This window comes from Apteryx mantelli, chromosome 1 (assembly GCF_036417845.1).
Source record: "Apteryx mantelli isolate bAptMan1 chromosome 1, bAptMan1.hap1, whole genome shotgun sequence".
Lineage (NCBI taxonomy): Eukaryota > Metazoa > Chordata > Aves > Apterygiformes > Apterygidae > Apteryx > Apteryx mantelli.
The window spans coordinates 174013625-174039824 of NC_089978.1; the positions used below are offsets into that span (position 1 = coordinate 174013625).

General features: G+C 39.3%; 1 protein-coding gene across 4 annotated transcripts in view; it reads left to right on the forward strand.

Annotated features, from left to right (window-relative positions):
• Window positions 1–9650: 9650 nt before the first annotated feature.
• KITLG (KIT ligand) overlaps window positions 9651–26200 on the forward strand; it is a 54018-nt gene continuing 37468 nt past the window's right edge. For all 4 annotated transcript variants that reach the window (XM_067312802.1, XM_067312810.1, XM_067312818.1 and 1 more), the window contains exon 1: window positions 9651–9749. In XM_067312802.1, the coding sequence (XP_067168903.1) occupies window positions 9735–9749 (15 nt within the window). In that variant the 5' untranslated portion in view covers window positions 9651–9734. The remainder of the gene's footprint in view (window positions 9750–26200) is intronic.

Here is a 26200-nt window from a genome sequence, read left to right on the forward strand (position 1 = left end):
TGCTACAGGATGTATGGTGGACCATATCTGCCTTTTCCACAGCTACAACTACAAGTGTCTCTGAAACACAAAAATACAGATGACTTTGCTTTATTTTATTTACAAAGCTGCCTTTCACTGAACAAGTGTTATTTCAAACACTAAAGATAACCATTGTTTTCCAGATATGTGATTTCTGTCTTTTAAAAGTAAATTTAATATTTTAGATTGCAAAGAGAGTGAATGTGTTGAGAAAGTAAATGTTTTATAAAAGATGAAGTAGGCAGCTTGAAGCTGCCTATTTATCACTAGTTTTAGCATACAGTTCCAGTGTTCCAGGATCATGCTGCCAAAGGAATAGCAACCTATTTTAGGGGCAGGGCCAGAAGGCAAGAAGTTGGCAAGGACACACTCCTAAGCCTTCTCCTGCACATACAAATGCACATACAGTGAAGGGGAGACTTCTCTGTCTCTCAGTGAGGAGGAGGAAAGGCCAACCAAGTACAGACAGCAAAAGCTCCTGGAGAAAAAAATACCATTATGGGGAGCAGAACTTGTTGATGGCAATTTTTAGCAGCTGGCTCCTGTCAGATTTAACCAAATTGCTTCCAGTACGGGCCTGAAGTGTTCTGTCCTCCCCTCTGTATAAGCTCAGTTCCTGTCTCTCAGAATGCGTATGCCTTCTTCAGCCTCTTTTTAACAGGGCTTATCATCAAGCTATGATAAAAGATAGAGAATGGAATTTATCAGTCATGATATGATTTTCACATAAGAAGATATAAAAAAGGTTAGACTTAGTTTAGAGAAAAAATAAGCAGAAATGTGTTGTATGACAAATAATGAAGCACCAAAAAAAAATTAAATGCTCTTATTTAAATTCTGAAATAATTCAAGAGCACAAGGTAACTAAATGATATGGTAAGACAATTTGTTTAAAGTAAAAAAGTAATTATATTTCACAGGATATATAGTTAGCTCATGGAATTTGTCCCAATAAAGCATAGCGACTTAAGAACACTTAAAAAGACTAGAATTAAACTGATAGCAAAAATGTCCACATTACATTGTCATCCCCCCACACTCTCTTTTCTAAGGTTTTCTGAAATAACCCATTCACTAATCCTAGGACTGAGGGAGAAAATACGGCAAATCATTCTTCTGAAACAGCTGATAATGATGACTGTTAGGCAGTGTAGCATGATGCAGAGAGAAAGAAAGAAAAGGAAAATCATTAAGCACAGTATGCAACAGCTGGAAGCTCTGGGGAAGTAGTTGCCAAATTAGCCTGTCTTTTTAAAAACAGTACTTTAAGTTCATATTATTTCATAAAGGAAAGCAGATTGAATTATATTTCCTTTTTATAGCTAGTTTTTAAAATTACTGAATGACTTAATAGATGGAATACATTAGATGAAAATTGCTACTGTTTACAAAATCTTAAGGAAAAAAAGAACAGGAAAATACATCATCCTTTCACCATACAGGTGGCAATTTTTTCATGTCTAGTAGAAGAGCAATCTAGTTGTTAACCCCACATGAAACCGGATTGAGGAATGACTCAGACTTACGTATATGTCACTGTTCTCCATTTTGGATTGTTTCCAAAACTGTGTGGGAAAAAAGAAATCTCATCTTCACAGCTCTTGATTATCTATCCTGTCAGAGCTCAGAGCTTGTGAGTAGAACAGTACTACCATCTTAACGAAACTGAAAACCAAAACCAGCCAGTCTAATTCTGTATTTTCTTATGTGAGTAAACACATAGTCAAGTAAACAGTGAATTTGGGGGATTTAAACTATTGCACAAAACTAAATTCAAATATTTCTCATCATTCTAATTGGAATATCCAGTTCTGACATGGCCTCTCTCTCTACAGTTGTACTGAAAACACCCCATTCACACTGAGTCCTCTTAAACAGTGAAAATTCCATTAACCTTCTTCTTTTCCTTTCTCTAAATATGATCTTTAAAAGGATATTTAAAGCAAATTCTTGGTCTCCTGCAAAGGGTCTGGACTCACTGTCTGATCTTCCTGTTGTCTTTTCTACAGCAGTTTAAAAGCTTCAGCTGAGTGCTTCCCTGCAGGAATACATAGACATAAGAGTGCACAATTTGCCAATGTACCATAACCTCTCAGTACAGTAAAATCTCACTCTCTCTGTGAGCTCCAAAAGCAGATGACCTTCTAGTCAAGAAGGAAACACTAACATGAGGTAATTTCTGCATTGTTTTTATTTTATTTTATTTTATTTTTTTCACATTAATAGAATGCTTTGATTATAATTCCAAACCTCAAAAGAGGAAATTCTAGAATTAAGGTTGACTTTTACTGCACAGGTGCTGCAGTTAGGCATTTCCTGAACACCTGTTCTACAAAACACTTTTTTATTAATATAATTTGCAAATACCACTTTTAGTGAGTGCCTTACAAGAGGTAATCCAAACCACAGCTTTAGGCCTGGACCCATTCTCTGGCGTTAGGGTAAGTGGCATGGGATGGCTTGCATCCATGCAGCTAAACTCTCTATCTTCCCCAGAACAGGGTGTCACCCCTATTGCCTGCTGGAAACAGTTCCTGGCTTGTACTATTCCTCAGATGGAGCTCAGGTACTGTCTTGGAGAACACTAGTTGGCTGGACCAAAACTGTGCCAAATGGAGTGCTAAGAATTAAACAGCACAGACAAATGCATGCAAGTACTTGAGCCCATGTTTCGTCTCTGTTTTGTTTATTAGTGTACATATTGCCAGGAGGTTGGGCAGGAGGATCAAAAAGCAGTAAGGAGAGGAAAGATCTATTTCTGGTAAAGGATAAATTTGGCCCAAGAACAAACATGTATAAACTAACCATGAAGATGCTAGGCTTCAAATTAAAAGAAGGTTTCCAACCATGAGATGAGTCAAATTCGAAAACAACATTCCCATAGAATAGTATTTCATACATAGAATAGTAGAATAGTATCTCATTTCACACTGGAAATGGCTAAACCACGAAAAGGATTAAATGATAGCATTTCTCTTGATGGCAGGGGACTAGACTCAATCTAGGAAGTCCTTTTGGTCCTACTTCCTACATTCCTAATGCAATCTGACTTCATCAAACAAAAAGTGATGACATAATATGGCTTTGAAGTCACTGTACCTGATACTTTACATCTCTCTCTCCTCAGACTAAATGCACTATACAAAAAGTTTGATTTCATAATTTGTCATTGAACAGGAATAGTCTTACTCCATTTTCCCTGTAAACAGTGAATATTTATATCCAATCCCACTTACATGGCTTTTTGTTTTCAGATGAATCCATTTTACCATAAAACTCTCTAGAGCTGTAATTACTGTGACTAGAATGACATAGACTAATGCAAATTGAGAAAAGTAGGAAACAAATTTGGGAACAGATATATTTATTTCTCATACCTTATCACCTTTAAATTACTGGAATCAATATATGAATATAACAAGGAACTACTTAAGCACAGTACAAATAATAAACTATATTATTTTGTTTTGTTTGGAAACAGAATTGTACAAGCAAAATAACATGTTTTTTGGAGATTGTATAACTATAATTAATGCATTAGACTACACAAACTGATCTCATGACAGGCAAACAACTGGATTTTAGACATAATAAGGAGTGGTTGTCTTGTCCTGTAACAACCATCTAGTTGCACTGTAGATCTCCAAGATGATGTATCAGCTTGAGTCTGCCTACCTCAAACATTGCCTAGCTTGGTGATTGCAGTGCATAATTGTTTTCTTTTTCTCCCAAAGTGGAAAATGGGGAAAAATGTGAGGGAAGTAAAAAAGAAACAAAACCATATGCATATTGCAGAAAGAATTGTTATTTAATACAGGGACTATAGTGCTTTGTGATGTTGTAGGCAGTATAGACCGTACTGTCTGTGAATATGCTCTTTGGAAGCTCCAGTACTTTTGAATAGCCATGCTAGTGCCTCTTGTATTCCTGCATAAGTTCCTCTGTAAATGGAGGCCCGCAAATACTGAAAATGTCCCCCACTAGAAATGTGGGGATGGAATTTCACCCCTAAGAATCATAATAACTACAACATCTTTAAGAATTAGCATCTGTTGTATAAATAACCACTGTTAGTGGGCATTTCACAGTAGATGGCTGGCAAGCAGCATTCTCTTCAGAAAGACAGTATTTTCAGAATTAGGACTACTAACCGCATCGGTTGAACAGAGACTTGAGCACTACTCTCCAATTCTCCAACCAAACCTCTGCAAATAAAGAGTAAATTGTCCTTGCAGGTTGGGTACTCCATTGTTTTAGAAATGGAACAAAGATGTTGTTTGGACTCTGCTAGACTGAGCCTTGCCAAACTGTATTGAACACATATCCACAATCAACTATGCACAGCAACTATCACTCCAGGCTTGGGGAGCTGCTGGTTTGTCACTCCAGATGCATACTCTGGCCTCTTTCTGATTGAATGCCAAGATCAGAGCTGGATGAGCACCATTTATCCCTGCAATTTCCCTCACCAGAGAAGGAAAACCCAGGCATACAAGAAGAGGAGTCACAGTGTACTCCAGCTGATCTCCCTGATCTGGACAACTGGATAACTTTCAAGATCACACATGTAACTAATTCCTCAAAAGAAGATGTAGTGTTTTTGCTTGCTATCCCAGATGAATCAGACCCCTCTTGGCACAGATGTGAAACTTCTACTAACATCCTGAAGGCCATCAGAAGCCAACTGGGTGATGCCAAAGATAGTGGAACTCTGGCTGCAGCATCTTTCCCCAAGTACGTCCTCCTTGCACCAACTGAGAATTCCCTCATGCCAGTGAGATCTTCAGATGCTCATCTGAGACTGCTTTAAAACCTCTGTTTATTGAATAAATAGTAGAAAGAAGCTTTCACATAAGTCACGAAATAGCCATTTATTTTTCAGCAGCTGCAACCATATTTTTACTGGCTTTGACAGAGTTTTAACAGTCTCAGTGCAACTTCCTATTTTGGCCTTGTCTTCAGTGCCAAAAAACTTTCTTAGCAGCACAGCATATCTGTTATACACTAATTATCCTGCTGTAAAGTCCTAATGGAAATAGTTATGTAATTTTACTGCAAAGTAAATCAGCAAAGGCACCAATGGACAGAAGCAGTTTTAGGCTTGCCGTAAAAATGTGTCATTCCTTGTCTCCATCAGGATTTTAGAATAGGATGCTAGTCAGATGTACAAAACCTACTTTTTTTTCAATGAAAGCAATGTCTACTAGCTTAGTCTACCTGCTTATCTTCATCGCTTCTGCTGGGCAAGATAATCTCACACACAACACAACTCTAGCCTCCTTCACTAGCCTTTTTAGCAGATTTCAGATACTCTAAAGCTACCTGGCTCCATTCTTATGCTGCATGACTCACTGCTTCTTTTTCCTGCATCTAGATTTCAGAGTGCTTTTTTTTCAGAGAAGCGTCATAATGAGGACTGAACTCCTCATGCTGCCATTTCAAGAAATGATTGTGTTAACTTTTTTTTTTAATTTGGAGACATCTCTTTTCATCCAGAACACTGCATTTACCCCCAGTCAGGCTGCCAACCAAACTGGCCAATTAGTGAGTTTACCTTATAATAATGTCATTATCTCTAAAATACCAGTCTGTACTAATATATTATGGAGAATCAACTAGTTACAAGGAAACTGCTTTTCTCCAATTAATTTTTAGAACTAGATTGTGTGAATGAAAAAAAAAAAAAAAAGCAACTGGATTCTGTGTTCTTATGATGCTCATTGAAATAAAAGTGGCTCCTCAGTGGTGTAGATGTCCCCATGGATCTAAGTCTTGACTGAGTCATTCACTTACTTGCTAATTAGTAATACTGAATAACCACAAAACTTCTCCCTGTCATTTGTATAAAACACAAAGGATTTACGGTGCTTCAAAGAAACTGACAGTCACTTTGGTAATTCTTAAGCATAAGAAAGTTCAATTACAAATTCAAAATGAGTACTTTGATCCAAAATTAAAATATTAATATTCAGTTGTGGTTGTGCTCTGACATTAAAACATATGACTTCTCAATCACAGAACTGCACGTAAAGCAACTTCTGGTACCAAAAGATAGGGAAGATTTCTTAAGAAGTTAGTTATCTCAACATATGTCCTCAAGATCAATGTAATTCATGTAGTTTCTGTAAATCTTTCATGTTCTTAAGGGTTTTTTTCTTTAGAAAAGTGATTCCTCTACAATCAAATGCTTCTGTAGATAAAACCTAAGGATGTTTGAGGGCACTTTTTGTTTTTCTTGGCTCTATATACTTCAAATTTTACTCTTATTTTTTATTTCTATCTAGTCTGAAATAGGTTAATAAAGCTTGTATCTATTACTCTGCGTCTCTAAGAAGTGCTGCAGGGAGGAGTTAACTGAATTAACTCAGTACAGACCGAGGCCCTGTGCCAACCAAGGCCTCTGTGCACTCAGTTTGTTTATCAGTGTAACAGAATTGTGAATGGGAATAGTGCAGTACATATCCAATATGTACAAACTGTTTTTTGCCCTCACAATTTAGATGTTTTCATAGGAGGACTATTTCATCTTTTCCAAGCACTTGTAGAGGATCTTTTAGCTCTGCAGTGCCTGTTGCTGAAGCCAGATCTGATTCTGTATATTCCCAAATTCTGGCTGTTCCAGCCATAAACCAAGCCATTGACACACTAAGCAAGCTCGTCTTTCCTGTGGCTGGAGCTTTATACAGCACAGCAGATAATCCATTAAACTCTAGAATAAATAGCATTAGCAGCCATTTCTCAACTGCAGAAGATGGTGAGACTCTTACATTCACAGCAAACTGGAAAGACTTCATTCATGCTTCAGTTGTTGCTATTTCCATATATGCAGATTAATACTCCTGGTGAAGGACAATTCTGCTCAGTGAGTGGAATCAAATCCTATGAGGATGAGCAGCAGTATTTCTGTGGCTTCCCTGTGAAGAAATACATCTTCACAGAGCTGTGTGAGGAGCCTGTGTTCACCCTCAAGCACTTCAAAATGCAAACGAGGCAGACCATAAAAGACTGAATGTGGTTTGCAGTTGTGCTTTGGAAACCAACACGCTAACGGTCCATGGCTAACCAGTTCTCTTACTTGGTAAGTCAACAGTCAGCACTATGTTGGAAATGGCCAAAGCTAATAAAAACATGTTTTCTAATGTGTTACGGACATAAGTAATTAATGGGTTAAACTATTAAACACGGAATTTCAGAGAAAAGACTTCCCAAACTGCACCAAGGCCAGTGACAACAGTAATATACTCGCAAATTGCCAGCAAAAAGGAAGAGATGAAAAGGGCACTACTCCACTATAGGTAGACTTAATTAAACAGAAGGACAGGTTCAAGAACTCAAGTCAGGGACAGACAAAAAAGGTGCATGATGCCAGGATGGTAAAGAGACCTAATGAGGCTTAAGAGTCTCATTTCTCTGCATGACATGGTTATCAGTAAATACAGGGCATCCACTTACACTTTCCTGACATGACTAATGAAGCCCAAAGAACTTATCTTGAAACAGTCATATTCTCCAAGTCCTTTTACAGTAAAGAAAGAAGAAAAATTTGTTGGAGAAAGGAAGCTGATTGCGCAGGGCCTCTGATGAGTGTTTCCCATGGCTCTGTTTCTCACCAAGATGACTTTAATCTAAAACTTGTTGAATCTACTGGATATGCTCAAAAATTGTTTAAAAGGCTCACTTCTACCCTTTCCCTTTCTTTCCTCCCACTGATGATCCAATATGGTGGACTGTGCTGAAGCTCAAAATGCAGTCAGACCAGCAGCGTTTTCCATGAAGTAGGTAACTACTCTGACAGACTGCTCTTTCACACTTTCCACTGCTTCCCCTTAGGAGACTAAACCGGTCATCTGTTCTGAGGAGGAAGTGTGCCATAACATTTTAATTTCCTGGCCCTGTTTGCTAAATGCATATACGGGGGAAGCAGTATGGGCTGATCACCACTAGGTGATACACAAAATACCCTTTCAGTGAGTGCAGTCATTTATTTTTTTGTTACAGACTTCCTCCCTTTCACTGCCTGTCTACTTTATCTGCTTAAATTATAACCTTTTAAGGCAGAGACTACTATTATATATATAGTCTGGTGAAGCTCAGAAGGTAACACAAGAACTCCAAGGCATGGTAATGTTTGAGAAATATTCAGCATGGTAATAATTGAGAAATGCAAAAACTGCAATGAATTCATCAGCTGTCTGATGCTCTAAAAGAAAATTATTAACCCATTTTTCTGGATTGGATACAGAGGCACAAAGCAATTAGACGATCTGTCCTAAATCAAAACCGAGATATATAGTGGAGTTGGGGATGTGTTCAACAATTCATAAAATCTATTTCAGTGTCTGAGCAGCTCATCTTTACTTTGGCCAGAACCCTAATCTTGTGAAAATCTGGAAGTCTTTGAAACCAGCAAGTCTAGGTTAAAACTAGGCAACTTTTCTGATGAAGTATCTTATTGTGTCTCATAGGAAATGACCATTGATTTGGGCAGACTATTCTTTCTTCAGCCAGTGCTAATGTGATCTTTAATCATTGCTAAAGATTGCTGTCTCAGGAAACGCTAGTTCCATAAACCGCTCTCGGTTTATGCCCGATGGTGAGGGCAGAAGCGCCAGCAGGACACTGCACCGTCAGAAGCAATAGCATCGCTTTCCAAGCCCAGCGTAACTCTATTATTTCCACAGTACACAGATTTTAACAGCATGTTAAAACACCTGCAGGAGCACCTTTACATAAGCATTAGGAGGCACTGCTCCACAATTTTTCTGCAGCTGGAGCAGGTAAAAAGAGATTTTAAGCTTTCATTAAGACACTTACTACAGTGCCTACTTTCATTAGCTAGTTACAGAAAGGCACCACTGAAATGAGAATCACGAATTAGCAGCTTTCCACTGGGTGCTTCACGCATATATGTAGAATAGGTGCCCCTCTTAAAGTACTGGCCATTTGTCCCATGCCGGCACCCAAAGTGACTTCGAGTGACCTGACAGGCGAGGCGCCTCCACAAGGCACCACCACCCCGCCACGGGAAAGCCCAGCAGCGCGGCCCCGGCAGCGCCAACGGCCGCGGCGGGCCGTTGGGGTCGCCGGCCCCACGCGCCCAGCGCGGGAAAGAAGCCGCCGCCGCCGAGGCCGTCGCCGAGGCCGTCGCCGAGGCCGTCGCCGAGGCCGCCGCCGCCGAGGCCGCCGCCGCCGCGCCCCGCCGCGCGCGCCCAGGGCGGCAAAGCGCCGCCGCCCCGCCGTCAGGGGGCGGCGCGGGGCGGCCGCGGCGGGCGGGTGGCGCGGCGCGGCGGCGCTGCCCCGCGGCGGGCTTGGCCCCCTGCCGCCTTTCGCGTCCCTGAAGTTTGCTCGGGCCTCCCCCTCCCTGCGGGAGCTGCCTCGGCTCCCGGGCGCTCTAGGAGGAGACGGAGGGAGGCGGGAGGGAGGGAGGGGAAAGGCGTGTCCTGCCGGGGCTGCCGCCGCCGCTGCAGCCGTCGCCGCCGCCGCTGCGGGAGGCAGATCGGAGGTATAAAAGACCTGGCCGGGGGCCGGCGGCGGCTCCAGTCAGTGCGTGCGCTCGGGCCGTGGGGAGAGGGGCGGCGCGGCAGGCAGCGGGGCTCGCCGTGGGCAACGCCAATGCGTGGACTATCGGCTGCTGCATTATGCTGGAGCCACGGTTCCGCTGAAAGGAGTTTGCACGCGGCTGGCTGGGCTGGACTGCAGCGCTGCCGTTCCTTATGAAGAAGGCACAAGTGAGTGGGGGGCATCTCCGCGGGGGGGGGGGGGGGGGCACCTGCGCGGGTGCGGAGCCCCGAGTCCCGGCTCGGTGGCCCCGGCGGGGCTGCGCGGCGGGTGCTGCCCTGCCCCGGGGCCTGGGGCGCTGCGGGGGCAGCGGCTCTGCGGGTGGGCACCGCTGCCGCTGTTCCGACGGCGTGCTAGCGATTTGGAGCGGGAATAAAATAAAAATAAATAAAATTAAAATAAATAAAATAAAAAAATAAAATAAAAATCCGTCAGGTCTTCTCCTTGGCACCACGCCGCCGGTGGAAAAGTTCCAGCAAGCGGGCCGGATCGGCGGCTTGGCCATAGCCGCGCTCCGGAGGCACTTGGAAAAATTGCCGTGATAAATCAGCTGCCGGCGTGACACCGGCGGGCGCGCGCGGCGCGACTTGCGCGCAGACCGCGCGGGGCCGGGGGCAGCGGCGGGGGCGACCCCCCGCAAAAACCATCCCGTAAAAAAGAAAAAAGAAAAAAAAGGCGCACGGCAAGGCTAGAAAGTTGCAGGCTTGGCTTTGCGAGGTGCCGGCGCCCCCCGCCCGGGCCGCCCGCGGTGCCGTAGCCTGAGCTCCCCGGGGAAGAGCAGCGCATCGAGGACGCGCACTGCTCGTCCTGCTCCGGGGGCTTTTGCCTTCCCCTCCCCTTCTTGTTCAGAAGCGAAATAAGGTTATTTGCCTTCCCTCGTCTCTTGGTGATTGCTAGGTGTCTTCCCCCCCAAAAAACAAACAAACAAACAAACAACACTTCAGCATACAGAAAAGACTTAAAATACATTTTTAAAAGGGAAATAACTTACTAAAATCTATTGGACAATTAAATGGTCTTTGGAGAGAAGAGGGGAATTAGAAATACTTGCTTTCTGAGGTATTTAAAATGCGAGTGGCCAGAGCACTGGAGAACATACCCGTGCTTAAGGAGTTATAACTTGCTTGACTTTCATTTTTGTGATGCTGAAATGCAGTGAGGGACAATCTTAAATGAACAGTTCTGAAGTCTAATGGCATAAATTCCTTCCTGTTGTTCCCTTGACATGATAAAGATGCCTTGCACCTCAAAACTGTTGTTTTGGACCTTATATGCAGACTTGGTCACATGTGCTAAATAGATTATTAATTGGGAAGGGTCACTTAAACACTAAGAGCCATATTTGTGTACTCAGTTAAAGTTTATACATTCACTTAAAATTGGAGTGGATAAAAGTAGTATGATGTTATCCTAGCCCATGGCAGCATGCATGTCAGGCTGTTTCCTGGGAAGAAAAAACAGTTCAGCAGGCAGATGAGAGTTTACAAGTGCAAGTGATCAAACATTTCATTTCATGTGAACTGTAAACTTTTAAAACCCACAGAGAACTTTTTCCAAATTCAGAGCAAAGCAGGAATAATCCCTCTCTCCCAATAAACTGGGAAAGACAGGCAGTCCTGGCATTCAGTACCATATGGCTTGACTCAGGGGATCGCAAACCATAGCCTGTGGAACAGCTTCTTGTCATGGTGGTGAAGCATCTGTCAGCCTTCAAGCAGTTATGCTTCCTGCTTTTGGGAGACAGAGACAGATTCCCAGCTTTCCAAAGCATTTTTCCTTCATTTTAAGGATTAGCAAGCAAATGTGATACCAAACCATTAATCATTCCAAGGAGAGCAGAGCAGATGATATGTCAGGGGAGACTTTCCACTAAAACCATGAAGACCTTTGCACGAAGAGAGAGCAAATGACGGGGTTACAAGAAGGGGAACATAAGCACATTGTGGCACTTGGTGCATTAAAGTGAATTTTAATCTTTGTGCCCCCCTGTAGCTACTTTTCACATTGTCTAGACCAAGAACTGGCACAGAGAAAAGAATAGGATTGGAAAGCTAGGAAAGAAGTTAACATTTCTTAATAAGAATCCTGCATTAGACGTAGTATAGGAGGTGAGAACCACTACCTTGATAAGCCTTGAAAGTACTTAATAATACCTTGATCCTTAATACTTTAAACAATCAGGGGTTTTGATGTTTAAGGTAGTGTTACACAAGGATAATATATAACTAGTGCAGCTGAAGGAGTAGCTGAGTCATACTTAAGTGCGACTAAAGTGCTGAAAGAGAAGACAGAGTTGTGCTGAATGGTAGACTAGAAGTGAAAAGGATAGTCAGTTTATTTACATCAGTCTTAACCTGACAAACTGGGGGAGCTGCAGAAACGTGTTCCCCAACTGTGTCAGTCCTAGAAGGATTATTTCTGAAACTATGCAGTTTGATAAACATATAAACCCCTATTTTAAATGTGCCTACACCTTTTTCTTTAAGCAGTAGTGCCTTTAAAATTATGATTAAACATTAGGGTCCGGTCTTACAAATCCTTCTTCAATGGGACTATTTCCATGAATTAATCTTATTGAAGGATTACTTGTATGAGAGGATTTGCAGGCTTATATACCTAGTAATTAAAACTATTACTGGAAGTGAGTATATATTCTTTCGCATGCTATTACAACAAATAAAATATCACTGATGTCTGCACAGCCTTTTACATTTTGAGGAAAATATGATGAGTGATGGTAGTGTGATTTACCTTGCAAAAACATGTAGCAGGTCTCTGATTTCCTTGTTCTTTGTTCGATTTGAAGACAATCTAAATAGGATTAAGTTAGTCACTAGGAAATACGCTGCAAAGAGAAGTCACACATGGAGCTGACTCAGAAGACTGCCGATGGCATAGACTGTCAGATATGTGGTTCAGGCACTTGATCTTTAGCAATGATTAGAAAGGTCTTAGATCTGAGCTCAGCTTTTTACCCTTGAATGTGTATATTCATTGCTAGTAGCTAACTGACCTTTTTAGGTAGTCCTATCCACAGTATATTTGTGTGACTGAAGTCACACAGGAGGGGAGCCTCTGTATAAATTATTATGGATATTGCAGTTGTAAAAAAGAAGAGGACAAAAATAGTTCCCGGCTAAAACAGGAGTGTAAAATACACATCTGATACATTTGTGTTGAGCTTGCAGGGGCATTATTTTAAGGAAAATAGTAAGCTCTGATCTCTAATCTTTCTTGCCCAATTCTGTAAGAAAAAAACCACTAGGCACTAGAAGACATTTGGAGCTCATGGTAGGCATAGATTTGCTGCTCATCAGGAGAAGAGAATCTGTAGGCGCCAGAAAGATATCATGCTACACACATTGAGTAATGGACTAAGGTCTTTTTCCCTTTTTCTCTGGTTTTGATTCTGCTTATGGGAGACCAGTTTGTGAGTACTGCAACTGGAAAGAACATCTTGGAAGAAAGTGTAGCGTGAAAAATAAACAGCAGATAATCTAGAAGACTCTTGGGGGAGCGGGGAGGTTTTTTGTATGGTGCGTTTGGTGATTTTTTTTTCTTTGCCTGCTTGTACCGTGTGTCTGTAGGCTTTTATGTCTGGGATCTATGGCAGCTGACTTTGTAATGTAGACTGAGGCCTCTACCCAGTCTGGTTCTGACCTGGTTTGGCTGTCAAACTGAAACGTAGGTTCCCCTTTTGTGCAAAGCATTTCGGTTGTTAAGGTGCACGCAGCTCTGCAAGCTGACAGTGCCATTCTCCAAGTTTTGTTGTGCGACTTAATGGTATGCTAGCTCATGTAATCGCCATATTGTACAAAAGTTAAGAGTTGGCAAAACACAGCCCTTGGCCTGGGGTGGGCAATGCTCAGTATGCAGTATGTAAACACAACACCCATTTATTTGAAGCAAGGCAGGAAAAATCTCTCTACGCAATTCCATTTGAGTGGAGTGGGAGCTGACAGATGAAAATGAAAGCGTTTGTTCTCTCCCTGGTCTTTGGTATGCCAAACCTGAAGTTAGTCAGCCTTTTAAACACACGGCAAATCCGTTTTTTTTTTCCTGTGCGCTTGTGGAAAAAGGAGATGGTCCAGTATAAGGTGAGTGGTGAGGGGAAGTGCTCCTCTTAATTTTTTTTTGAACAGCAGTTATTTGGACTGTGTATTGAATCATATGTAAACCAGCAAAATTGACATTAACATATTATCGATGCTGAAATAGCTGACTGCTGGGAGTACATAAAATGTAGTTTGTTTCTGCTGAATGATTTTAATTATTGCCAAATATAAATAAAATTGGACATTTATTAGTGTGACAGTGAAAACTGAAAATACGTTACAGTTACAAACTGCCCAGAGAAAACAAAAATAGCGTTAAGTATTTTTTTTGATTAAAACTGGTAGTGTGCATAGTATCTGAGGTTAATGAAAGTAGATACATTAATGAAGACATTATTCCTACTATAAGTCTAAATAAATGCCAGTTTAGGAGTTCAGATTAATGAACACATTAGAGCACAATAATCCAGGAAATAAATTATCTTCTAATTTCCTATTGTTATCGAATAACCACCGGGTGAATGATTGCTTTTTGTTTAAACAATATTTAAATTATACAAGGTAGATAGATGGGATAACCATTTTAAATCTTATTAATAATTTTCTGCTTTATATATATTTTTGGTGCTATCTTTGCTTTGTGGAGCAGACTGCGGGTTAGACAAAAGGCTAAAATAGCAATATTGCCTTTTTCTAAGTGTCTCTGGCATCAGGTCAAAGATATCACTGCAAGTATTCCCTAAAGGAGGCCCTTGCAGTTCTCACTGCTTACACCATGCTTTGGATGCACACTGTTGGAGCACACTGTTTTGCAAAGTGGGTAAGTCTTGACCCTCCAGCTATTCCCTCAGCACTTGAAGCAACAGCAGAAGTGAGACAGGGTGGTGCAGGCTGAGCGGGCTGAGTGCAGGCTCCCTCCCGCAGGGCCAGTACCTCCCATGGAGAATGGTCAGGGGGTTGGGGAGCTCCTGGAAGGATCTCTCAAGCAGGTCCACTGTAGACCCAGCTTTCATCCCTACTAGCTCTTCACTGCTGTTAAAGAGTGCATGTAAGTATGCAGGAACTGCAGGATTCAGTTATTTTTCTTTTGCCCCACTTCTGTTGCAAAACCTATTGGTTGGAGAAGATCAGGTTCAGGAATGATCCTCAAGGTCACGATCATTTAGCCCAAGCCTCCTGAGCTACCACTTCTCCCCTCTGTGATGTGCATTACAGCCATTCACATGGTGTTTCTTAACGTTTCAGTGAAGAGTTTCTAATCAGGCTGGGTATCTTGGTATTCCCCCTGCCTTTCTTGGCTTCTCACTAATTTTGCGCAGCAGAGGCAGAAAGTCAGAGAGGGGTGTGTGCCAGCAGCCTTGGGGCTGGGGCAGGACTGCATTGCAGACCTCATCTCAGACTGGTGTTCTCCAGAGCTTGCGGGTTTAGGATGGGCTGTCACAAGAAGGTGAGTGTATGGTTTACAGTGATTATCTCTGGGTTTGCAAGCCACATTGATTCAATCCATCTAGAAAAGGCTAATCTCTAAGAATTCACCTGAGCCTGGGTGCCTAGTAGTTGAAACACTCCAGTCTGTTTTGCTGAAGCTGTTCTGCTCTGTGTACATAATTATTCATTGTGCCAGAGGAAAAAACATCAGTCCAGACTTTGAGTCTAAAGAGTCAAATCTGCACTGGGTCCACAAAAGTTGAGATTTTAACTGTTTGGGGTTAAGTCATACTTTAAGCTTGAATTAACTGAGCAGCTGGGCTTATTTGTTGAGTCTTGAGGGTGGTTGACACATGAAGTAGGAATGAGGGGGGTTTACTTACCAGCCACAAATCCCAATTCACAGCTTGTGAATTGTGCCAACTTCTGAACCTCCATTCAGAAAGATTTAGGAGTCTGCAACTCAAAGTTTGAACACATCAGTCTGCCAGTCCCATCTGTTTGTGTAACTTGATATTTCAAAGTGTGGCCATTCCATGTGACTAAAGCTAATTTCAGTGCGATAGCTTTAACTGTTCCAAACTTTAATCTAGTGACCTGTTCAGTTGCTGCCTTTCCTTCATTCTGCTGCCATCAGCTCCAGGGACATCAGCTCACTGACTGTTAAGGCCAAGTATAAGCTTAGCCTGGTCCTCTTTACCATCTCTAGAAGTAGCTTAAGAAGGTTTTAGAAGTACCTTCAGTATGGCTTTAGAAGTACCTTAGGTATAAGCAGCCCATGTAATGTGTGGTAGGACCTAAATTCTGCATTTGCTTTGACTGGAATCTGTCTACCTGATTCAGGCAGAGTTGCATGTGCTGATAGTCTTCCAGTGGCTTTCCTCCTAAACGAATAACACTTTTTTCCTTGCAAGTAATGAAAGTTGGGAAGGAATCCAAGTATCCAAGCCCAGTCTCCGGATACGTATGGAGGAACACACTTTGTGCAGAAACAGCTGTACGTATGAAGTGTTTATTTGGATGTCAGCCTATGCTTGTGCCCGGACCTACATGCAGTGAAGGTCCTAAGCATGGTCTGCAAGCCTTCTGCCACAGAGATTTGAAAATCTGTATGTAATGAGGGCACAGCTGAGCTGTGGGACTGTCCCGGTTGAAGCTAGAAGAACATGTGCTGAGAAGTATGTGCCAACTGCATGTATTTCCTTTATAGTAGAGACATAATCTGTGACAGAATTTACCTCATGTTTTATCATGAAGGAAGTAAGGCAAAGGGTAAATGAGTATTTTAGCACAGTAGAACTCCCTCAGTATAAAACTTTGAGTCCAATACAGGATAATCTTAAACTATTTTTGTTGACTTGATCTATAGCTTTTCTTTGGGTATTTTTGTTCTTTATTGTGAAACTGAAAATTCAGTGACAGGTAAAATTAATTCCTCATTTTCTGAGGAAGAGCTTGACAGTACTCGTCTATTTTACCCGAAAGGTAAATACATTTTATTTGACTGCAGAAGTATGAGAAACAGTATAATGGTGTTTGCTTGCTAGCAGCAACCAGGATATGCCTTTCATTCTGATTAGAGTATGATACATCGTCTGTGGGTGGATTCTTAGGTTTATTTAGTAACACGTGATCTCTAATAACTTAAAAGAAATCTTATTCTGGCAGTTATAAGTCAGACTATAAAACTAAACTGTGCATGTCCTGACAGTCTGTTTCCCTTTAAAACAGAAGATGAACCCTGTGTAAATCATGCAACAGTTTACTATGTAACAGTTCCTCCCAACTAAAGAATGAACTTAAGATGTATGTAACACCTACTGAAAACTCATAGTAATGCACTGACATACAAGGTTTGTTGTTCTAAAATGTGATTTTGAGAAGTGCCTGCAAGTGTGGAGGTTTTAGGGTGTGTAAGGAGGTATGGATGTTTGTTCCTCCATTTTATGTTGATTCAAAAAATTCTTCTCTGTTTAGGGAGTTTTCATAATTGTATATAAAATGGGAGTAGGATATCAAGATACTGATTTTTATGGTCTAACTGCCATAATGGACTGAAGTAAGGCAGTGAGGAATCAGACATGGTGCATTTAAATTAATAACATGTTACATAAATTCCAAATAATTCACTAAATGAAGTGCTTAGAAATTTAGGGAGGTTGAAATTTAGACATGCTAATGGTTTATCATAAAGAAGTCCTAAGTTCCAGCCTTATAATCTTCAGCCTCCATTTGCTAGTTGTTAACGGAACTCAGCAAAATTTGTGTGTTTTGCATTAAATGACAACCAGGGAGCATTGTGTATTATGTTTTTAAACTGTTATAGATCTGGATGTCAGTTCTTGCTTGAAATTAATCATGTTGGCTTTCTTGTTTTGTTTGGTTTTTGTTTGTTTTTTTTTTGTTTTTTACAACTTTGAGTCGTAGAGGAATAGGAACATTTGTCAGCCAAATGAATTTAGGAAGCTTGTATAATGCTGCTTGGCACCCTCTTTCGTTTGGATTAAAAAATATGTTCCTGAATAAACAGAACTTTCTGGTGATTATTTTAAAAAGGAAAAATATCTCCAATATTCATAGTTGCTGTCTTTTTCAAATAACTGTGGTTCTGCAATGTGTCGATTGCATTTCTATTCTAATAGCAAAAACTCTCACTACTGTATCTGAGACAAGTTTAAATGCTCCTGATGTGTGGTGTATTCTTATTTTCCAGGAAACACAAACCTTATTTTTAAACAGCAAGTTTAAATACTGTCACAGAAGCTGCTTTGATCTTGTGTATTATAATCCCTGACAAAGAATGTGTCCTAGATTTTACCTTCCAGTCACTAAATCTGTATCCTTTAAAAATTCTGGCCATAATCATAGTCTGACCCAATCTGTTTTGATGAATTTTTTCAGTACTTGTTCCTTTAATAGTGTAGAGCTGGACACTGAAAGCCCTCTTCTCACGCTACTAAAGTAAGTGAGATTCTTGCTATTTTTTTAAATTATAATAAGACTAGACTTTCCATTCCCAAGCAGGCTGGTGTCCATAATCCTCCATCATTTTTTTTTCTGACACAAATGCAGGAAGACTTTTTTCTTCCATGTATGTGACCAAAATTTCTGGATTTTTTTTTCTGTCTTCACATCCAAACACATATCTGAAGATAATTGTTCATTTTTCTAGTTTCTCTCTCTCCTCATTCAGACAGAAAAGTCATTACTTTTGTTCCAACAATAGTACCTTCATTTCCCTGTGCACCTTTCCTGGCATCTGTTGCGTTTAGGTCAGGATCCTCACCTTCAACAGTAAGACATCTGCATTTCTGACATCCAAAATACTTATATTCTTAAATACTTAAATTCTAAGCTTTATTTCTGTTTAATGTTTTCTACAGTTTTTGTAGTAATCTGTCCAGTGATTGTTTTTAATTCACATAACATTTCTGAGGCCCACTTCAAATATGAATGCTCTGAATATCATCTATTTACAGTATTTTGTCTTGTCCATAAAAATTAAAATCTCACAATTAGAATGAATCCACCATATTGTGGAATATGTTCTATGATTACACTCATACTAGTAACTTGTTATTTATGACAGTTGTGAAGTGCCCACTGAAATACTGGTCTGCCATTTCTAGAAGTGACACTACTTTTCCCTCAATAATAATTATTGAAGAATTTTCTTGCTATTTTTGAAGAGTCAGCTACTTGCTGAGATCAAAGGAAATTCTTTTAGCATTAATCATTATTGCTTTGTGATAGGTCTCTCAGGTTTATTACATGACCATTTTACCAATATCTGATTCAGTGTTTTCGTTTAGTCTTTAAGTCTACTAGAGTGAATTTCTTGTCTTTATAAACCTTGCTTTCATCTCTTTCTCCTTGGCACATTTTTTGAAATCTCCTCTCAAATAGGTTCTAGTGATCTACTGGACATTAGCCAGTAACAGCCAGATTATCTACAGTACTTTTGGTCATTTCACACTGTACCAGAATGCTGTTGACATTTACAAATGGCCTGAGACGTATGTAAAGTTAATCCGATTGTAACTTGTTTATTTCTGTTGAAACATCTTCTTGCTTTGCATCCAAGAACATTATTTTGGTTACTGTTGGATTTCTACCTGCTATGAAGTGCGAATGATTAAACTATGATGTGCTTTTTGGCTTTATTCACTATGGTATGTTCCTCTTCTTAACATGCACACTCTCAAAGCAGCAAGTCCATTTCTTATTTCAGAGTAAATTGCACAATTCATACATTTAAAACTAGAAGGATTTTTTTTTTCCTGTACAATTTGACAAATACCACTTTAGTAAACTTGCTAAGAAACTGTGTCATTCATGAAAATACCTAACTAAAGTTCTGTTGGAATTCTACAGTATATGCATTGAAAACTATATACTCTGAGGAGGTTTGTGCTGATCTTCTCTATGGTGGGGTACATTTTCTTTAAGACTAACTATGGAAGCCAAGGAAATTTCATGATAGGCCAGACAACCTCAAATGTCATCTTTAATAAGAGCAGTTCTAGGAAACTTATGAGAACTACGTGCATAAGCCATCTAGGAAGTCATATTATATCATGTAAATATTTCCATAATGAGTTTTCGTATCAGCACATCCGTAACAAGGATGCTGTAGTACATGTATCAAAGGGGTAGTTTCAGTACTGAAAACTGTGGTTCTTTCCAATTGTCATGAATACTTTTGACCAAATGCTCTATAAGAAGTAAACTCAGTACACACAATTTACAACTGTGTTTTTCATAAGTAGGCCCTGTGAAAACCACCATTAAAAATAAATAGCTGTTTTTCAAAGGGTTGTTTTGTTTTATCATTGCAAATATGTGAGGATACCTAACTTCTGTTATCAGGCGCTTACTAAATTTGAAGTACTGTATTGCTGGTATCTTTAAAATTATATTTTACAAACACCTATATTTCATGGACATTTATATTTCTCCAAAATGATACAGTCATAGTGGGGGATTTTCCTCAGATTTTTTTTTCTTTATGTTGTATCTGCATTTCCACAGCCATATTGAGCTGCAAATAGAGTGACTCGACCTTTTCATTCAGTATGTTTACCCCACAACTTTTGCAATTTTGAGGAAAGCTGAAAGTGTAGCTGCAGGTTTAAGTTTTGCAGTTCTTTCCAGTTAGCATAGCCTATACAACTCCTAATCAAAAAAAACCCCCAAAACCACAAAAACAAAACCCCCAAGCAACCAGGATACTAGAGCTACAGTTTTTATGGACAGGTCTAGAGTTTGGTGCAAGATATACATTATAACTCAGGCTACTTTTGCAGTAAGAACAAGGTGTTTATAAGATGGTGAAAACAGCTGATCAAGGTGTTCCCTTATATATTTTCTTAAATATACAATAACTCTTATATTAATTACATCTAATTTTTAGATATGTCCAGAGTTTAAAAAAGAATTTTTCCTAACACCTTCTCTTTATTGTTGTCTTGTAAATACAGCCTGGTGTATATAAATCAGTCAATAGAAGGAAGGTGGGAACTCTACAATAGAGTTCAATGAAAGGAATAATAAAAAAAAAAACTCCTGTAAAAGAAGTGATGCTTTTAATGTACTAAAATTCTTTGTGTGTCAAAATGGGTGAATAAAGAGAAACCATTGAAATTACTTATTTAGATTTTCCAAGGAAAAGGTCTAAGAAGAAAACTAAGTCCCCTACTGTATCTCCCATATAACAATTTGAGAAAAAAATTCTTAGGTACTGAAAGCAATACGTAGGAATAAGTGGTTAATTTATAATGTGGCAAAAACCTAAGAGGTAATGCGCTCTAAGTGTCAGCAGCCTCATGTAGTTCAATCTGGAAAGAGGGTTCACAGATTGATGGCAACATGTGCAGGCTACATAAATTACTCAGGTTAATTGAAACTAAAAGAGACTCTGAGGAACTTTGTAAAGGTTTAGTGAAGATAAGGGAACAGATGGCATGATGGCAAGTGAAGTTCATTATACTGAAGTGCAAGGAGATGCATTTTGGAAGGAATATTTTGAACTAATTGTAACTACATTAATAACAGTAGTTGTCATTATTAGTAAAAACTCCTTGCAAGCTCTTTTTTAATGTAACTATACTAAATCAAGAAAAATGGGAGAAAAATCTCTGTATTGTACCTCCAATAGAACAAATCAACCAACATATTGAGATGCAGCAGGAACGGAATGAAAATCTTTAAAAAGTGAAATGCTTTTATGATGGTGATAGTCAGCCATCTTGAACAAAGGTCTGGTTGCCTCATCTGAAGAACGTAACAGAAATAGTAGTCCTAAGATAAGCAACAATATTATAAGAAAACAATGAGCATATGAAGAGGGACTGAAAGCTGGGGGCAAGAAACTACTGGAAGGTGTAGGAAGAGAGATACACAAAAAGTAGTAGAGAGAATGGTTACTGGACATTACTGATCTTTTCTCAATACAAGAGAAAAGAAATATTTAACACAATTGCGAGTCAGAGGATGCAAAAGCAATGCTACCTCCAAACGCAGTGATCAGTCTGAAAACCCTTTTGACACTAAATATAACACAGCTTCAAACGCAGCTTGATAAATGGCAGAGGCAGTCGAAAAGGTTGCTGCCACCAAAAGGGGTAGTCCCAGTCGTCTCTTCCTTGTACATCTCTTTTCCTCCTCCCCTCATTCCTCAGGGATTAGTTTGCTTTCTCTGAATTGAACTGGCTAGTCACTGTCTGTGAATTTACTGACTTGCAGGGGGGTCGGATATTCCCGGAGCATGGGAAGCTGCAGAGAAGGAAGCACTGTGAGAGCCTTCTCTCAGCAGCACTGGTTAGATTGGTTCAAACCATCTCATTATCCTCAAATGAAGAAAAAAGGATTATACGCACATATAGGTGAAAAGCTATAGTTACTTTAGTTTACACTCTGACCATGAAAGCCTGCCTTTCTTTTAATTCATACAATTAGAAAGAAATTTCTCATATAAGCAGTATATTTGGTAACTGTGAAAGATCAGTTTTCTTTCATTTTTTTGTGTCCACCAAACTGATCTTGTATGAGTCTGGCACTTTTTGCTTTCCAAATCTTCATTGCCTTAATTGCATAAGTCAGATTTGGCCTAATTATAAACTCAGTTTCATATACAACCATCTGCCAAAATTACCATCTGTAACAATTCAGTATTTAATATTGAGACAAGGAAATGCCTTTGAAATGTATTGTAATTGAACTCCAATTACATATTAAAGTCATGACAAGTGAGACATTTATACTGAAAGATCTTTCTTTTAAAAAGGGGGTATGAATGGTTAGAACTCCCCAAATTTTATGAAGTGCTGACATGTTGCATAGGTCTACCCATTCAAAGATAGTGGAGTTTCCATGGAACAACATCCTTGAAAGACACTTGTATACAGCACTTCAACATTAGCAGGAAAAAGTACTTAAAAGTGTTCTCCCCTTTTAGGAATGCATAGGAATTCAAAATATATATATTTCTGCTGAGGTAATGCAGTAAGTGGCTTTTTATGTTGCAGGAAGCATTTTGAACTGTCGCCTCCCCTCCATTACCTTTTGTCATCTTCAACTTACATTGTTCTGGACTTTAGACAGTGCTTCAGATTCCGAAAATGACTGTTCTGGCAATTTGCTTTCTTTAAAAATAAATAATCAATATGTCTCAAGAAAGTAATTTCAGAAAGAACTTTTAAAATTAGCAATGGCATGATACATTTTAGTAAATTACTTCAAAAAAGAAGTTAGTCTTAATTTTCTGTGGTGAAAAGATATGCAAATGGAATAACAATCACTTAGATATTTTTGACCTGTGGAAGTGTTTTCAGTTTAGATTGAGAACTTTAAAAACTGTAATTGCTTTTCTTTTACTAACATGCCAAATTAGTTGCTTTAAGACAAGGCATAATGTATTGGTAATTCCAGCTAGCCAAGGTAAATGGCTTATTGCCTGCCCAGCACTTAATTGTCTTATGAGCGTACCTAAATGTTTTGAAGATTAGTTTCTAATCTGAAGTGTCAGTATCTGGATTTATCTTCAGTCACAGAAATTGTATCTTCAAGGCATCTGACATTAATCTCATCCATCAGTGTATTGCTTCAAATAAAAATTCTTTTCATACTTACTAAAGGCAAGCATTTGATCAAATACATATTTGCTCTTAATGTATTTATATTCTAGTAACAGTGTGATTGTAAGATTGTGTTATTCTTTCACAGATACTTACCTTAAAGCTGTATTGTTGGCTATGTTTTGACTATGTATAGGAATGTGTCTGATTTAAATTATGCAGGAAGTAAAATACTACCTAAGAACTTAGATTTTTTTTTGAAGTAAAATTATTTACTAGGTAGCTTTCAAATACAAATAGATGGGAACTGAGTTGAAATCAAGATCTGAAATTAAAAGAGGCTTTTCTCACCAGAAAACGTTTTTCAAATATGATTTTGCTTTACTCTGTTTTATTTGGGAACAGCAGAGATAAACATGCATGAATCTTACAAATATTTCCTGGTGCAGACCTAATACATACAGCTTAAGCTGTCATTTACAGTGATAGGAAGAAGTACAAAATCACGACCTACTGAAATATTGAAAATGAATGGTTTTAAACAGCTTTATGAGAATGTAAACCTGACAGTGTCATTTCTCATGGGCTTCATTTGATTTTTTGACTGTGGAATCATATGCTCCAAGTTTTTGAATGGTAAACAAATTCATGCATTTCCCAAGGTAATATTCTGACAGACTTTCTGATTTAGCTAACTACTAAATGTCTAAATGAACATACAACAGGATTTTTATTGTGAGAATGTCAACGTGCTCAAAGGCCTCAGAGTATTTCCTGCATCTTCTGAGAGTTTTCAACGCAAGCACCAAAGCCAAGTGATTTAGCTTTGATTTCTCACTTCTGTTGCTTTTTGGAAGGCTGGGTTTTAAATGCCTTTGCTGGTGGTCTGAAGCTTTTCCTCTGAAAACTTATCTTCCAAAAACCTATTGCAATTTTTGTAGAAATTGACTATAAATTATGGTTAAAACGTCCACAGAGACTGTTTATAGGGTTAGATAGCTAATTCATTGCTGGGCAACAAATGATTTGTTGCAAACAGAACATGGGGTGGAAGAGGTTATTTATTTGTTTTGAAACTCAAAGTGATTCTAACAAACTAGACATTGTAACGCTAAATTTTCCTTTTCATATTCATATATGGCAAACAGTAGATATTCTGTTAAAATACTACATTAATTCTGTAAAACATTTCTAAATCATGAGCAGCACAGGCACATCATAAAAAGACATTATGTCCAATACAGTAAATTCCTTGTTGAACTGAAAGACAGAAGCAGCAGGAACTAAAGTTTCACTATGGAATAACATGACCTTGCCCAGTTCCTGTTATTGAGTTTTGTAAAGACACTCTTTCATCCTACAGTGGAATATTGCCTGAAGAACACTTCAGCCCAAGATAATGCTCCAAGGTAATCATGTAGGTTTAGAGTTGTGTTTTTAAAAAAACATCTTTTGAATTTTGAAAGGATACGTTGAGACTTTTATTACTTACTCATGTTTAAAATTTTAGGTGTCACCACTGATAACAGGAAGGAACTTAAAATACCCCTCAAGTATTCCTCCAAAGAGCCAAGCTTTAAAATGCATGAAAATCAGAACAACCTCCTTTTATCAGTGTTACACTTGCTATTGAAAACTTTGCCTGCATCTTTGGTCAAACATCTGATTTTTATTTTTTTTAATGTCTTCTAAATGCAAGATCAGTTTTATTACCAGCATTTTACAAGAGAAGAACGGATGTTGCATAACAATCTGAAAAGTTATCAGCTGAGGCTTTGGGTGATCAAAGTGAAAACTTCTTGGTTCTGGTGCATAGAAATTTCCTGTCTCAAGCCTTTTTAAGTTGATGCAGGTGCTACTATCTGGAATATATCCAAAAAGTCAGCTTTTGTGTAAGTGAATTGTGAATACCTTTTATGTCAGCTGTTATTTATCAATGGGAGAAACTGCTCTGACTAGTGAGGAATAATCTCATTTAAAAGTTGCATGACATGAAGAGTTGATTTTAAGTTGTTAGCTCCTCTTCGCTTCATAAACAACCACCTGGTTGCATACTACATCCATTGAAATAGCAGCAACAATACTTAGTAAAAGGTGGGGTAATCCTCAATTTACATTCACTGGAAGAGAGCCTATGAAACTATGATACTATAGAGAGTAAATAAATAAAGTTTGTAATCTGGGAGAAGGTATGAGGAAGGGAATGATTCATTTATTTTCCATGAGCCTTTTTTTTTTATTGCTTCTTTGTCATGTAGTACTGGAAGTCATATGGGCTTGTTAGGCATAATGAGGACTCAGAGGTAGGAGGATTGATCTCCATAAATACCTCAAAGGAACAGACCACAAAAATGGAATCGAACAATGTAAGCAAAGAAGCAGTACTGGCATGAGAACAAGATGATATAAATTGTCATTGATACACTTACACACAACACTATAAGAAGGCTTTTAACCATCAGAACAGTGAAGATCTAGAACAACTTCCCAAGATAGTTTTATTAGCCCCTCCACTCCTACTTTGCTCTTCCAGTCTTTTTATTTGGTTATGCAGTCCTATTACAAAGATAAGCTGCCTGTAGTGTGAAAGGAGTGGGATACAGCAGTAATGTGCCTGGAGCTAACCTATCCCAGGAGTTACCTGGAGCCCACAGTGACTAAAACTGACACTTGCAGTGGGGTTGGGCAAATAAAGAAGGTCAAGAGACTTATGCTCTAGGAGCACAAGTTTTTTGATTGCCTGTTGAGGAGGACTGCCTAGACCTATTCCTGTTTTTTAATGTTGGAATTCAGGTTGCTAATAAATATCATTTGCCATGGTGGTAGATGATAGCAGAGCCTTTCTGGGTGCACCACAGATTACCCCTTTTGCCTGATGTTGCTCATGAGATCATCACCAGGGCAGAGAGACTGAAAAGAAGGCTGCTGGAGCTCAACACCATGATATTTAGCATGATGCAAATCTTATCATTTATGCAACCACTGTTTCTCACCTTGAAGACCACTAATGTAGGCAGTAGCTGTAAAAACTGCCAATCACCCAGGAAACTACTTATCTCATGA